Here is a 17104-nt window from a genome sequence, read left to right as displayed (position 1 = left end):
GGCAATGAGTCTGCAATGGCCCAGACGGGAGACACATGTAGCTCAGTGCTTAACTTTTATTTTTAATCCACTTTATATTCTTCTGGTTGTTCTCCGATATCCTCCCCTAAAGCCTGAAGGTTCCGCCTTAAATCGACGCAGAGCCGCCGCGATGCCTACGGCGGCGGCTCTGCGTTGGTGTAACGCGGAACCATAAATCAGCCTTCACCTGGTACATACATAGGTTTCTCTAAACATCTGTCCCCGCTACAGTTTTAACTAAAAGAAAATGTGCTCCAATACAGCAGGTCTCATAATTTTATTTTGAACACTGCCAAAACTCTAACTTAAAACGTAACTAGAACTTAAAATCTGCATGACACAAATGACACTATTATGGCTGCTGCTACTACTAATAGCCTTGAAGTGCACTTTATATTATATTCCTTGTGGTACAAAAATGTCTTTTTGTTACTTTTGTATCAAATAAATATTTGATTAAGGAATACATGAAAAATGTCCTTTGTATTTTATATAAGCAAAAAAAATTATGTTTGTATCTCAGAAAAACGCCGCTTATCAACTAATCGATGATCGATCGATAAGGTTATCAACTATCAATTAATGAAATAATCGATAATTTGCATCCCTACTTTACATCAACATTAAAAGCAGCAAGACACAATTAAACAGTAAATAACAAATAACATAAAATAAAATGATAAGAAAAGAGGTAAAATAATAAAAAGCACAAGTTGTTAAAAAGTAAGGGCAGTAGAGTACAGCAGGTACACATTCTTACAATGGCAAAATTACATTTCTATACGGTCAAACCGTACAAAGACCGGGTCAAATACAGTATTACAAAAGTAATCTGTAACAATTCGTATGGTGAATTAAACCAATTTGACAATTCTATGCCACAATGCCTCTTTCCAGCTCTTATTTCACACAAAAGCTTTAAACAGCTGATATTGTATACAAGTACCTCCTGTGCATAAACGGAGCGCATACGGGCCGAGAAACCAATGAATGGCATCTGATGAGACAAGCCTACACCGCCGTGGCTGCTGCTTTACGTTTATTAACCCAGCAAAAACAGGACGAGTATCAAAAGCACACACACAAATCACGACTTGGAATAACAGGGCTATCACTGGAGACCCATACCATTTGTTTTTTTATAACAATTCTCTCAAGCTATCACACACCAAGGGCGACAATAGAGTGGAACTGCTGAAAATATGACTCTAATATCTTCCCAGTATGGCAGATATTTCTCGTGGAATACTGCTGTAATAATGGCTATGAAAGCATCCCTTGGAGCAGGAAATTATTGAAGTCTATCCTATGCTCGGCCTCACAGAATAAACTCCATTGAGAAACAGATTGGAGTTTCATGTGGTGGACAAATTATCACCTGGCCCACGCTCGCAGGTCTAACTGAACAATTTGAATTTGGTATTTACAAAGAACTATTAGTAACCCCCCCCTCCCCCCTTTTTTGGGGGGTCATTACAATGTGACATTTGAATACACTTTTTAGAAATTAACAGCACATTATTTGCTCTTGCTAATTTGAATAGGTCCTTTTCTTCACGCTACCACAGTTGAAATGATAGCACAATTTCATAAAACGTGAAACAAAAATAACAAATAACTGCATGTTGCAACTGCCTGTCCTAGACGGGGGGCTTCAAATGGTGCACTTAGCCCTCGGGTAGAGCAAAACATTAGTCCTGGATGAAAGGAAGCAAATTGAGCATGTCTGGAGCACAGCCACTTTACTGCCAGACAAGTGCGTGCCTGTGAGTGTGTGTGTGTGTTCGCGTGTTTGTGTATTAGCGAGGCAAGGTGTGTTTTCCAATGTGTTGCACAGCAGCGCATGTCTGGTTTCTCAGCATCTTTCTGGCTATATGTACAGAAGAACAGATTACTTATCAGATCTTCCTCAGGCTTTGCAGCGAACGAGTCATTCGGCAAAGCCAGGATCTTTATCAGATCCGCATCGATTGAGAGCAGAAAAGCCTGGTGTGGGCATAGACTTCCATCTCCCTGCTCAGCAAATAGACCCAGGAGAAGGGAAAAGGGGGGGGGAAGAAGGGGTCGGGGATGGGAAGACTACTCCCCCAATGATTAGAAAGCCCCAGCAAGTCAATGTGGCTTCTGAGTTTGGTTGCCATTCCATCAAGATGAAACGGCGTTCGGGTTAAGAAGGAGGAACAGCAGGAGGGGGGAGTGCTTGTTGTTTGGAGATGAAAAAAAGAGACGTGATTCGACTTTCACAGGGTGGCACTTACATGGTCGGATTCCTCGCCAGGGAATGTCAGTCGGGGCTTGTCACACGCAGGCGCTGTTGTTGAATGCACCACCAGAACAACATGACAACAGCGAAGATTAAATCCTGGTTGTGGGGATGTTTTCGTGCTAAGTGTTTCCTTCCAGGCACCAAGGCCTGCCGTTGCCATCACTTTTCCCTCTCCTTTGCTTTGTGTTTCTCTCTCTGCTCTGTCTGACCTGGGTGGGCATTTGTTTGCCTCTCTCTATTACATCCGAGTGATTGTGCTGTGACCACTGAGGCAATGACATGGGTTTTACACTTAGGAAATCATTTTCATATGCCACAGAAGCGAGCGATAATGATAGCTTTTGATAACCGACAATCAAAGCTCCATCACCCTCCTACAGTGCTCATCTATGCAATCCTCTGGAGGAAAAGAAAGAGAAGGGTGGGGCTGGGGTCTAGGAGGGAGAAATGGAAGGAGCAAATGTGTGGGCGGATGGGTTGGAGACCAAAGAAAGAAAGCTAAGAGACTGGAAATGCCAAGTTTTTGTTGCCACCAAATCCAACATGTTAAATGGGGCCTTGGGATTGAAGCATGTGCACATGTCATAATTGATAGCACTTTAAAGCAACTGAACATGGACATCTTGTGCTCCAACATCACCCTCTGCACCCATTATAAAGTCAGAGACAAATGCCCACATGCTCACGACACACACAGATACACGGTCATTTGCCCGTACACCTTGGAGGCGTGGATAATCACGAGGATTTATTGAATGGCGGTGGTCGCTCCTCACTCTATCAAGTCCTCCTTTATAGGCTTCCTTGATGAATGGGACTGCCATGATGGGTGAGGATAAGGGGCGGAGGGGCCAACAATGCTCTGGATCAAACTGAATCACTGAAATCACTGAATGTGCTCTGGTGCTGGACTTGGCTCTGCTGCCACCTTGTCTGATGAACCCCCTGAAGCTGCACAGGTGGAGATGAATGGGAGAAAGCTTTCCTCCTCTCAGAACCGGATAGAAAAAGGGAGAGGGGAAGTAAGCCACGCTTTGCCAGCACAGATGATGTATGACAAGACTCAAAACTGTCAAGTCATGCCACTTCGGTACTTGGTCATGAACATCCATGCTTCTGTATGCCGTTTTAAAAATGCCAAACAGCTCAATTGGATCAAAAAAAAAAAAAAACTAAGAAAAGGGATTTTGCAGCCACAACTGTACATGACAACATGGTTGTATGTTTTTAATTCTTGGATGTAATGTCAGACATAACTACATCTGTACAAGGTCACATTTGACCTTGTATGTATGGAAACCAGAGTGGAGATGCAATTTCATTTTAACATGCAAATAACTGTGTACATTTTCTGACCTTCTCTCCTGAAAGGTATTCAGAGTTGTACTTGGCTGTCCAATAAAGATAAACAGTTGATTTACAAAAAAACCCCATATAAAATCACCGGCCACTTTATTAGGTACACCTTGCTAGTACCGGGTTGGACTCCCTTTTGCATTCAGAACAGCCTTAATCCTTCGTGGCATAGATTCAACAAGGTACTGGAAACATTCCTCAGAGAATTTGGTCCATATTGACATGATAGCATCACGCAGTTAGTGCAGATTTTTCAGCTGCACATCCATGACGCAAATCTTCCGTTCCACCACATCCCAAAGGTGCTCTATTGGACTGAGATCTGGTGACTGTGAAGATCATTTGAGTAGTGAACTTAAGGTAATCTTCAAGAAATCAGTCTGACATGATTCAGACATCCTGCTGGAAGTAGCATCAGAAGATGGTACACTGTGGTCATAAAGGGATGGACATGGTCAGCAACGATACTCAGGTCGGCTGTGGTGTTGACACGATGCTCAATTGGTACTAATGGGCCCAAAGTGTGCCAGGAAAATATCCCCAACACCATTACACCCCCACCAGCAGCCTGAACCGTTGATACAAGGCAGGATGAATCCATGCTTTCATGTTGTTGACGCCAAATTCTAACCCTACCATCTGAATGTCGCAGCAGAAATCGAGACTCATCAGACCAGGCAACATTTTTCTAATCTCTTGTTGTCCAGTTTTGGTGAGCCTGTGCGAATTGTAGCCTCAGTTTCCTGTTCTTAGCTGACAGGAGTGGCAGCCTGCGTGGTTGTTCTGCTGTTGTAGCCCATCCGCCTCAAGATTGGATGTGTTGTGCGTTCAGAGATGCTCTTCTGCATACCTCGGTTGTAACGGGTGGCCTTTCTATCAGCTCAAACCAGTGTGGCCATTCTGCTCTGACATCAACAAGGCATTTGCACCCACAGAACCGCCGCTTATTGGATATTTTCTCTTTTTCAGACCATTCTCTATAATCCCTAGAGATGGTTGTGTGTGTAAAATCCCAGTAGATCATAATTTTATGAAATACTCAGACCAACCCATCTGGCACCAACAATTGTCAAATCCCAGATCGTCTTGACCATGTCTACATGACTAAATGCATTAAGCTGCTGCCATGTGATTGGCTGATTAGAGATTTGCGTTAACGAGCAGTTGGACAGGCGTACCTAATAAATAGAATCTTTGTATTACAACATATTTTTAAATTTCCAAAGCTATTTAATTGACAAACACTTCTCAGGAAACATTAAATACTCCAAATATGCTTGATAGCTCTTCTTTCACTCCACTGAAAAGCCTTCAATTATGTATGGACAAGCAGTTTTTCAGTCAAAACCAGAGAGGTTGCTTCAATAAATCAAAACTTCCAAATTCTGTTAGTCCCAAGAATAGTCCAAGTGCATATCTGTGTGTTTTTTTTTTAATACAACTGAGGACATCTATTACCACCTTTATTTCAAAACTGCATCTTATTATGATTAAAGCTGGTTGTGCAACAACTGGACCTTCTGTACACTGCCGCTTGGGTGGTGGCGTGTTAAGGTTTGAAATATTATTTCATGTATTTTTTTAACACAATAGGACCTAAGGCCTTGTTTTCAACTCCTGCAGAAATATGGTTTTCTGCAAAACTCCTAATTCTCCCATATGACCTTTAATTTCTCACTCTAGATATGCGTGACATTAAAGTAAAGCGATATGTAGGAGCCACGTGAGACAACTGGGTCGGGAGCCCAGGAGCAGGGCAGGGATGAGTGTAAGAAAACTGGCTTACTCCTAAAGGTAAGAGCATATTCCTTCAAATAAAATAAAAAAATGATAAATGCAAAAGGAACAAAAAACCCACTACGTGGTACAGTTTAAAATGTCAGTATGACCACCCTTCCATCACTGGTCATTTACTGGGATTAACAAAGAAACAAATGTAGAGAGTGCAGGGCCAAAAGGTGAGTGAAAGTGCAAATCCACTGACCGGATGAAAACAAATGGACGTCTAGTTGATGGGAAGAGCAGAGGCAGTGGAGGTGGACCTGGTTAAATCAATCTTTCATTCCGTTTCCACCAATATGTTGTCCCGTGATTGGGGTCAGAGTGACAGGTGGATTGACCTCCTACTCCTCTACCATCTGTCTTAACGCACGCACATGCCCACGCACCCGTCACTACCACCAGACAGGGCTTTGTCTTTTTCTGTTCATGCTCTCTGAGGAAACTGGGTTGTGTTTAAGGCTTACAAATGGGAAAAACAGAGGGCCTAATTTACAGACGGGGACGAAATCGCTACACGAACGGCGGGAGGTTACCAAGGTGATTCTTCAATTTCAACATGTCGCAGATGGCCCATATGCCACTGTCATTTGTCGCCAAGAAGCTGCATGTGTCGCGCCCAACTCAGGGTGTTACTCACCGTGTAAATCAAAGTGAAGCGCTCCACCGTGTGAAATGGTTCCTGCATTTTCTGAGGCACCTACTAACAAGATATATGAGATCTAAGATCTCACCATCTAGGTAGGGGAACACGAGGAATAAATTCCAGCCCCCTGACAGTCATGTCCTTTAATTGAGGAGGAGACATGAAAATGTTCTGGAGTCAGAGTTATACAATCAGACTGAATGAGTGCTTGTTGGATGCCTATGAAGGGGAAGGGGGCATCTATAATTCAGTAAAAGGATGGAGAAAATCTGTGACAAAAATTACAGCAGAAAGACCATGAATATTTCAGCATGGAGAATAGAAACATTTAAAGGCCTTGAGAAGCATTTAAGTTCAAATCTAAAAGCAGCTACCAAACCTAACATTTATCACAATTTATTATTCCCTTGAAGTTTAAAGAGAAGATTATAAACAACCTGAGTGATAATTGGTTTTGAGGATCTTAAAAAGCACCTGTACAGTACAAAGCTTAGATGGTTGTATTGTATGAGCTTATTTGTTGTCACAGGCTTTGTTCCTTCCAGTTAAGGGAATATATAGATGAAGCAATGGAGGTGAGGGAAATAATAATAATGAAACCACTATAAATGCAGCATCTCTTATATTCCCTTTTTCCTTCCTTCCCAACAGCAGTTGTTTGAAGACACGTCCTTGAGAGGAACACAATTTGTCTTTTGCTGAGCCAATATCATCGAACACAATTCACCATTCTACCTTAGTCTGGCTGTGATAAAAAAGACTTTTATTGTGGTCTTCTATAACCTTCCTGCACACCACAAACTCAATCTACCCTGTTTTCTCTGACTGACAAAAGAACACAAATTCAATGGGCCTCAAACCAAGGCTTTCCATTCACCTTGCAATATAAAGTATATAAACCCTACAGGTCACATGACTGGCAGCTATTGTATGTTGACAAACCGGACCAGTGTTATCTGAAATGGTAAGTTGAATTGCCTTTTCATTCATATCTCAAGGCAACAATAGTTTTAATTAGACAGATGCCTTCCAAACAATTTCCTTTCCTTTTAGACCATGAGAGATGGATCTGCTTAATTACAACCTTAGCAAACCCGCAACTATTATAAAGGATTAGACCTCACCAAGCTAATCTGCCCTGTAGAAATACATGTAGCTATAGGAGGTGATAAAATAGGAATCACGGCTCAAAATCAGGTCATCATTTTGCCTTTCTTAACAGAGAGTTGGGTCTTATTACAGGAGATGATTTGCAACTTTTATTAGATGAAAGGTTCTTTGCCAGAACATGGTGGATTCTCTCTCGTTTTTAGGGGCGAGTTGCTGCCAAATGCAACCATTCCTCATTAGTGTGGGGAAAATGGAGCGAGAGATGGACAGGCAATTTGGTTCGGCACCATTAGTAATGCAGCCACAAAGTTGGACCGTTGCGGTGATGAGAGCTGGAAAGGAACCCCTAAACAATGTGTGTGTAGCAACTAAATACACTGCAAATACAAGTGGATGCCTGCGTTTACTCTACAGGGTGGCTAGCTCATCCTAAATGACGGGTAAGAGATCCAGGTAGGACCCTGTTGATTAGGTTCAGGCGTTTGATCAGGATGCCTTGTGGGTATCTTACTTTGACATACCCATTTTCTGACATGCCCATCTGTAGCCCCATTCACAAAAAACAGTTAATTCCGCCTCTGTAACACCTTTATTCTGCTCTGCTGGAGTTGGAACGGCGTTGCATTTCATTTGGTTGCAGTACTGCCTTGGGAGGTGGTAACAAAGTTATAATGGGGCAAAATGAGTGCTGTGTGAATTGTCATTGTGGAATAGCATAACAAGGGCACGAGGATGGCTACAAACTCAATGTAGAGGATGGAATTAGTCTGTCCATGGGGACGGTAAGACGCGGCCAGATTTGGGTAGTAACGAGTTACATTTACTCCGTTACATTTACTTGAGTAAGTTTTGGGAAATTTTGTACTTTTAGGAGTAGTTTTGAATCTATACTATACTTTTTACTTTTGCTTGAGTAGATTAGTGAAGAAGAAACTGTTACTCTCACTCCGCTACATTAGGCTACGTTGAGCTGTTACTTTTCTTTCATCCCTTTTATCCGCGTACGCGTCAATCTCATGACATCACTGAGTGATTCTTTGGGAAAAATGTTTGTTTTTGCATGTTTTGTCACATTTACAGACTCAAACACACACATAGTTTCTATGAGTTCATGGGCTTGTTCTAGTTCTGCCTGGTTACAAAAGAAAAGTACAAAGGCTTGAAATTTTGTGCTACTTGTGCTTAATTTATTTTTTTATTCCGTTATATTTATTTTATTATTTAATAAAGTACTTGAATTTACTTTAAGCTTATTTTAATTTAAGCTATTTTTTATTTTTATTTTATTAATTTAATTTGCCTGAAGATGATTATTTTGTACTTTTGTCTGTTTGAATGGTTGTGTTAAAAAAATAAATCAGACGTTACTCAACAGTTACTCAGTACTCGGGTAGTTTTTTTCAGTTTTTTCACCAAGCACTTTTTTACTTTTACTCAAGTATTTATTTGGATGACTACTTTTTACTTCTACTTGAGTCATATTATTCTGAAGTAACAGTACTTTTAGTTGAGTACAATTTTTGGCTCCTCTACCCAGCACGCCATTTGATATCGGTGTTTAGGTAAAGAAAAGAAAAACACAATAAAAAAAAAATATGAAAAAAAGATTACGTTCTCAACACAGTGGTCAGGAAGGCATGAGACAATGAGGTCAGCAACCAGGCAGAAACTTCATTATTCATTGTTTTCAGCACTGGCTTCATAAAAAGGGCCGCTGACCAAAGATAATAGAGACTTGTTGCAGACTCTGGAAGTATTGTAAAAGAACTGTCTTCAGACTGAGGCTAATGCTATGTGAAAGCATACCCTTGAGAGGGGATATTGGTCCTTTCCTGGATCAATGTGAATGTACAGCTGGAGAGTGGAGGTGGGGAGAAGAGGGGGTCGCAAGTGTGAAAGTGGCCTGAAATCCAGAATCTTTTGAAAGCGTTACACAACTATCTTGCCTGGGAATACCTGAGGATCTTTCAGGTAGAACTGGAAAGCATTGAAAAGGAGAACATCTGGAAAACACCCTGCTTAACCTGTTACTGCCATCACCATCACCATTTCCGCTCCTCTGTAACTGGTGCTACTGGAGGGGAAGCCAGAGTTACCAGAGGGACAGCCAGAGGAGACTGCAAAATCCCGTTTAGAAAGAGCGCATTTGGGCAATCGGTTTTCTCTTATAAAACAGCACCTGAGTGGAATAACATCCCACGGAACATTAGAGAGTCCATTTCATACAATGTCTTCAAATATAATCTTAGGAATTGGTTGATCGATAATCAAAGATGTGAACATTGATGTCTATACTATCGATGTGGGGATGAACTGTGTATATTGTAAGGGCTGAATTATATATGTTATATGTTATTGCTGATGTGTTTGTACTTGTGTTTTATTCTTTTTTTACTAGGTACTAGCCTATTATTTCTGGCAGGGGGATTGCCAATGTAAACTAGCCTTTTGGCTACAATTGGGCACATTTACATTTTATTTTATAAAATGTTTCTTAATGTATGTTGTCCCTCTCTAACAAATAAAAATAAACTGAAACTGAAACTAAACTGAAACTGAAACCTGACCTGGGATAAAAAGATGGATGGATGGATGGATGGATGGATGGATGGATGGATGGATGGATGGATGGATGGATGGATGGAATCCAACATGAATCTACACACCATCTCTGTCCTTGAACCAACAACCACGTGGCATTGATACAGTTCTACTTCTTTTGAAATGTGGTTTCAGCTGATACACAAACATGTAAATAATTCTAAGTGAAGGAAAGAGCAACTATGCTTTTAGAGCATCTCCACTGGAGAGTCTTGCAATGCTGCAAGTTCAGTAAAGGAGAATTCTGACCTGTGAATATGCCAGAGGCAACCGGAAATTGCTCAAAAACTATCAAATTCTTGAAAGAGAAAAGTAACTGAGGTGCATACTTTCAGACAGTTTATATAACTAGTACCTGGCCTTAACTGTCCTCATGTCGCGTCATTAAATCTTCTTGTCCATCAAACTGAATGGTTTTTTGACATATTAAGTACACATTGATAAAAAAGGTGCTCTTATTCTGTAGATTGCACTTTTCAAAAGCCTCCTTGGCAGGTGGACAATAGCAGGGAAAAGGGAACAACATTATCGTAATTCATTCTCACCATTAGTCATTACTTTGCAGGGTTTAAAAGCGAGCAAGGTGAATAGAACCAGCAGACATTTAACTGCATGGGTTATACCATTCGTGTGGTGGCCGTCACTCATTTGACTGACATTTTTCCAGTTTTCTGTGTGATTCACAAGCTTCAAGGTCATTATAGCGGTAGTTAACTTCTCCAAAGTGAATTTTTCTGAGGATAATACAGACACGAAAAGGAGGTGTCGTTAATTTACATCAATTGTCTGGTTCTATTTATAATAATGTCACCGAGATAAATCACTGTTCTTGTGGGAAAAAAAGGTGATTCTGCTCCTTTTTATACCATGTGTTGCAGAGATTTGTGTCAGTCTTATCTGTACTAAAACAGACCTGGTCTCTCGCTAATTAACCATTAATGCAAACAGTGAATCTTGGTGTGGGTGAACATCAGCGTGTAGCTCCTCCCTTCTCTCCATTGTTATGCACAAGTGTTGAAGAGAGGGCTGATCACTGATTAATGCTGATCCCCCTGTGTTTAATAGCATGCAGCATAACAGAGTGGCAAAGTGAAAACAAACAGACGAGACGACTCCCACGTGGTAGCAGGGCACAGATGGAGAGAACTTATAGATGGAGATGTGGACTTGGCAGGAGCTGGAGTCTGAGCAGGTGTTTGGGCCATTTTTAAAACACACAAGAGCCAGCAAAACAACGCAGACCAAGAGGCTGGAGAAGCTGGGACACACAGGGCAGACATTTTTTTGGGGGGAACTAGAAGGAAAAGCTTGCTCCCAAATCATAACAGATGTTTGGAAACAGTTCAAACCTGAAATTCAAACTATTGTTCTAAAACAAATTAATGGCATTCATTTAAAGGAGCATGAGGCTCCTTTTCAAGAAATGAGACTCTCTAGCGCCACCCTTCACCACGACGGCCGTTGGGGGTACTGCAGCCAACAGCGAAGCCGGCACGGGAGAACGGGGAGAACGCACATGCAGCGTCATGTGACGTCACATCCGCAGCCCAGCGCGGGAAATTTGGGCCCGAATTGCAGCACATTTTGCAGCACACAGCCTGTTCAAGGCAACGGAGAGATACACTAGAGGGCTCATTCTTTTGGGTTTGGAACGCTTCATCTGACATTATTACTAGAAAACTTAAAACGTATACGAATTTTTTTCATAAATCCTGCCTCAATCCAGCCTCAAGCTCCTTTAAATATGTTAGTTATTTACATACATGCACCAAATGCTCAAAATTTAAAAGAACTACTTTACTGGATTAAGGGAATGTACACAAGTTAGCAGCTTTTTCTAATCCTATGTTTTTTATGAAACATAATAAAACATTAAAAATCACCTGAATCGAGTGGGCATTTGGCAAATACAACCTAAGAAAAAACAATTATACCTAACTTATTATTTATTCAATAAATATCATGCTGAAAAAAAAATTGTGTGGGCAGTACTAAGTACCCCTATACTGCATAAACAGGATTTAAGAGAGTAGGTTAAAGTCATGTGTCCTAATAGCACAAAGAGCTGGATCTCAGACCCTATAGGCATCACTGAGCAGGTTATATGTTAAAGTGAGTGACAGCACAATTAGAAGAAAACTGGTCCTGCATGACTGGAAGAATTATCAGGAGATAAGGAGATAAACCTCTTGTATCTAAAAAGAACACAAAAGCAGAACTGAGTCAGGCAAAACTGCATCTGAATCACTTACAAGATGCCTAGACCAATTCGTTTTTTTAGCCTTTTTCCCAGCTAGCTCCATGTTTGACACATTTTCTGCAGAAACCCCTTATGCCAACTGTCAAACATGACAATGGAGATATGATGATTTGGGCTTGTTTTGCAGCAACGGGATCAGGGCACCTTGTCGTTACTGAGTAAGCAAATGCCTAAAAAACCTCAAAAACTAACATGTGTTTACAATTATGAGGAGTTATAGCTGTTAAAAGGTGGATCTACAAGCTGCTGAATCATGAAGGTGCTTAGTATTACCCACATGCCTTTTTTTCCTGGCTCAGTTTTTGCTGAATAAATGGTAAAATAAGTCAGATGTTATTGTTTGTCTCAACCCAGAACAGATAAAGACATTCTTCCCCACACAGATCTTACCTACAAGTCAGACTGCAGAGAAGAGCTTGTTTAAGGTTCGCTTATCTGCCTTCCCTGTGTGGGCAGGAAATGGTCTCTCTGTGTGAGGCACTTCCTCTATAATGTTGCTGAAATTTAGGGCAGTTTGCTGCGATCCCGGGGCACCACCTGATAATAGAGTGTTTTCCTTCAAGCAGCACTAAGAGTGTGAAGGACTCTCAAATTGGTAAACAGCATCAGACAAAAACAGATTCCACATGGAATGAGGGGACGCACACTTAATTACCCCTCTCTTTTTCCAAAAACATATAAATAAAAAGGGAGAAAACGATGAATGCTGAATTGTGAAATTCAACATCAACAGTCTAAAGACATGAGGATATGCAAAAGGAAATGTATGAATCCTTCTGCAAACCCTTGAAAGTCACAAATAACCCCCAAAGCAATCACAGAGCCTTAGATAAGGCATTCTTTGTTGCTCACTGGCAGAGTAATGGAAGTGCTTCATGGGAAAGAAAGCCTTTCAAGGCTAGCTCGTTCTTCCTCCTGCCTCTGAATAGAATTGGTGGCGTCCTTACATTATACACTCCCCATTTTACAGAAGATTGAATTAAAACATCCTTTGTCATCAGAAACATTGCTCATTTTGCAAAGTGACCAAAGCATGGCTATGAATAATTATGTGAGAGACAGTGCTCTAAAGTGGCCACAGATTTTCATTAGCGCTTCCAGACAGCAGCGCAGGGAGAGGGGGAGTGAGTCTCCGGGTCTGTCTGCATCAACAGTGATGTATCACACAGCCCTGTGAGTCCTAACCGTTCAATTAGGAGCACTGCTGAGGCCCAGCCTGTCAGTGGCAAAGACCTGCAGAGAGCCGGACAAGATCAAGAACTGCTTCCTCAAACACACTTCAGGAGGCAGGACCATCAATCACCCTGACTGTGACCGGCGGGGTAGTGGAGGCGCAGAAACCCCCGCCGAAGCCGGCCCTGGCTCAGAGGGCAGCGCAGGTAGGCCCATTCATCCGTGGCAACCAGACTAAAAATGTATGAGCTCATGACCTTCACAGCGGGGAGAAGGGGTTAGACCCAAGCAGAGCGAGAGAAAAAAAAAAATCTCATTCCCATCAGCATTTCTCTGGACACCAAACAGCATTAGCCAAGGAAACTGCTGATCGTAGGTTTGTTTTGTCCCTCAAGTTGGCATCCTACTTCAGCAGGGGAATTTAGCTGGTTAATGTTGTGAGAAGGGCAATTTGTACAATATCATGAGGCATTCCCAAAGTGTTTATGTGCACATTTAAGTTTGACTGCCTAGAGAACAGCACCGATATAACAATCCATATTCAAAGTGTTATTATGCGTCACACATGACATCAGTCTCTGCTGTTGATGAATTAATAAACTTACACGCCGTTTGGAATGGAAACCGAGCACAGAGAGTAAACATTTACAAGGTTAACCGTGTGACTGGCCAAGTGGAATTTAAGAGTTGGTTATATGTTATTGTTAAATGTAATTCTGAAAAATTACTCTGCTCACTAATTGTTCCAGGTGCTCGATAATCAGTAATCTCACTTAAAACTCCAAATGTGGGGAAAATGAGAATTCAGAAGGCTTCGTCTGCTATAGAAAATAATTACTAAGTAAACTGGCACTGATATATGTTGGGCAATTGTGAGAACCATTTATTTACTTCAAATGAAATGAGGCTTCAGCGAAAACACAATGAAGCTTAACTAACAATGGAGCCCTGGCAGCTACTTATTGTAGACAGGGGGAATTTCTAAAATAGTAAAACTATTTTTTTTTTATGTTTTGTTTGCTACACTAAAGTAGGAATGGTATAAACTGAAATGCAACAAGCTTAGGGTAATAATGATACTACTATTAGGAGAAAAGTCTTGAATTAACTGCTTAAATTGCTTTGGCCACGCTTTTAAGATTGCATCGCTCTTTTTTTAAATCGAGTGGAGCACTTTTGTTCTCTGAATCAAAACACAATCATTATGTTGTGAAGGTGCAAAGTGACGTAAAACCACTTTTTTTCTTTTTTAGGGTGGACGTAGCTGCAGACTATGTTATCCACAGTCCATCTCCAAGCCATAAAATGAAACACTTGCAGTTTCCAAGCACAAATGATACCAATTAAACACAGCAGTGCAGCGGTAAGTATGCATCTCCATAGAAAGTCAAACCACCAAACAATCGTATTCTGTTTGTTTGTTTCTTGAGCTTTCACTGAAACATCAACAAAGACCAGTTTTTCCTAGAATGGGAATCTTGATAAATTCTCCTCAAGGTCAAACTAATGCAAGCAAGATCAACGTCAACGAGCATGCACCTCCAACTAGAAGAAACTTTTAAGAAAAAAAAACCTTTGTTGTCCAGCATTAACACTGATAGACAACAACCTTTTCCTTTTGAAGGCAGTTTGAAACAATGTGCATTCGGTGGAAGGCTTCGGGACAATGTGCTGCCACAGGGACATGATATTTAAAATCCACCCTCTTTTGAGGTCAAGTGCGTACTTCTTTGCTTCTGCATTATACATTCTACATCTACCTTTGCTCACATAAAGCCACATAAATTCAGTGCGCTGTTTCTGAACATTTTCTAAACAATATTCAAAAACAAACAAGAGTGTGCTGGGTTCACATTGTGCAATTTTGGCCATCTCAGGCGAAAGACGAGGAATCGTGGGAAAAATCAGCTATCAAACGGTGGTTGTACGCAGTACTCGAGTTGAGGGGGGATGAGGGGGGATGGCATCCCCCCTAAAAATAAAACCGTCAAAATCATCCCCCCTGTAAAACTGTCATCCCCCCTTTCCATCCCTTTGATCATTCCATCAATGAATGTGGTATTACTGCTAGAAAAACTTGACTATTTTCACCTGTTTCAGGTAAATTTTCACTTGATATAAGTAGGAAAATCTGCCAGTGGGACAAGATTTATCTTCTTATTACAAGCAAAAAAATCTTGTTCCACTGGCAGATTTTTCTACTTATTTTAAGTGAAAATCTACTTGAAACAGGTGAAAATTGTTGTTTTTTCCAGTGATGAGTCTTATTGTAAGTATAATGAGATTTTTTTTTACTAAAATGAGACATTTTAACTAGAAATAAGACAAATATTCTTGTTAAGATTTTGAGTTTTGGCAGTGATCCATTTTACTTGAAGGACAGAGGCATGTTGATAAGTTCAGAAAACTGTTTTTATTGTTGTGTTTTGATGTATTTGATGTAAGCCCAGTGGATATTTAAAGCTTACAGAAGGCTGCATTTAACTGATGCTATGTCATTCCTGCAGTGTTTCTGCAGGTGTTTTGGTCAGTGCTATTATTTGTAATATATTATATTATTTGTAATCAGCACAAATTATCTGTCCCCATATGATAAAATCCATCATCCCCCCTGATTTTATTTTACAACTCGAGTACTGGTTGTACGACAGGAGCAAAGATGAAAGACAGAACCAAACATAACCTGCAACAGATATCAATGGTGCCAGAAATCCTACAACTCCATCTACTAACTAGGTAATTAAAATGCATCTTAAAATTACACATTATTTAGATTTTGCGTAGTCATACTGCACAAAATCCACATTGGAGCTGATTAGTGTGACGCAGTAGCATTGTATCATTATAACTCAACTCTTTTCTGTAAAGGCTTGTCTTGTAGCCTTACCTGCACATTTGGTCCTGGCCCTCAGAGGGGGTCCAGGAGCACCGGTGCCTCCGTCCAGAGGTCTGGTCAGCAGAACACTGATCTCGTACTCAGTATCTGGATCCAGATGGCCGATCTTGTGTGTGGTTTTGTCCACAGGCTGCAGGTCATACATGGTACCTGACACAGTGCGGTACTCCACCTCCCTGTCAATTATTGGACCGTCCCCATTGATGGAGTTGGCGTTTAGCTGGATCCACAGGTAGGTGGCGCCGACGGCAGTCAGCTGGGGTGGAGCAATAGGCACCGGGGGCTCTATAGAAACCAAAAATGTAGATAATTACAGTAAATTAGCTTTCACAATCCATCCAGCCATTGTACTAATTTCATCCTGTTCAGAGTTGGGGGGGGACTTGCACCACACAAACATTTCTATTTCAAACAATCAACCACATTAAATTCTCTTAAACATCCCAACAATTGACTTCAGGAGTTAGAAAAAAAAAACATTTCATTTAAAAAGTGCCAATCAATAGTTTCAGCTTGATGAATGAAATATCTCATCATCAGTTGTACACAGGAGTCATGTAATCAAAAACTCTTTAAAAGTGATGGCAACTTCGAACAGAAGTGTTAAAAAAACCAACACTGCCAGACCTTGGCAAACCTTGCTTGCTTTGAACAATATATTGATTTCAATCAGAGGACTTCTATTGAAAAAACCTCTGGCAATTGACAACTGCTGGAGTTGTCATTGCTCTTGTCAATTCAGATGCTGGTTTAATCTCTCAACTCATGACTGCTTTTGAATTTAGTAATTCTATTTAAAGCTCGAAGGCACTGTTGGGGTAAAGTGTCTCTTTGAAAAGGTGCAAGTTGTTGCTGCTCCTCAGTATGTCGCAGCTTTTCAAAGGTTACACTTTCCACTGCCACATGTTGCTGGTTTTAGGGAGATGGATTTGACTCCATAAAATAAAAAAATTCCCTTTTCCTCATGTAAAATGGCTTTAAAGTGAAAACTATTCA

General features: G+C 40.9%; 1 protein-coding gene across 4 annotated transcripts in view; it reads right to left on the bottom strand.

Moving 5' to 3' along the window:
• The window catches only part of LOC133452448 (receptor-type tyrosine-protein phosphatase mu-like), a 217197-nt gene that overhangs the window by 112621 nt on the left and 87472 nt on the right, over positions 1–17104 (bottom strand). For all 4 annotated transcript variants that reach the window (XM_061731758.1, XM_061731760.1, XM_061731759.1 and 1 more), the window contains exon 7: positions 16100–16393. In XM_061731758.1, the coding sequence (XP_061587742.1) occupies positions 16100–16393 (294 nt within the window). The remainder of the gene's footprint in view (positions 1–16099; positions 16394–17104) is intronic.

This window comes from Cololabis saira, chromosome 10, assembly GCF_033807715.1.
Source record: "Cololabis saira isolate AMF1-May2022 chromosome 10, fColSai1.1, whole genome shotgun sequence".
NCBI lineage: Eukaryota > Metazoa > Chordata > Actinopteri > Beloniformes > Belonidae > Cololabis > Cololabis saira.
The sequence above is the reverse complement of the archived record's forward strand: the minus strand, read 5'-3'. Positions and strand labels throughout refer to the sequence as shown.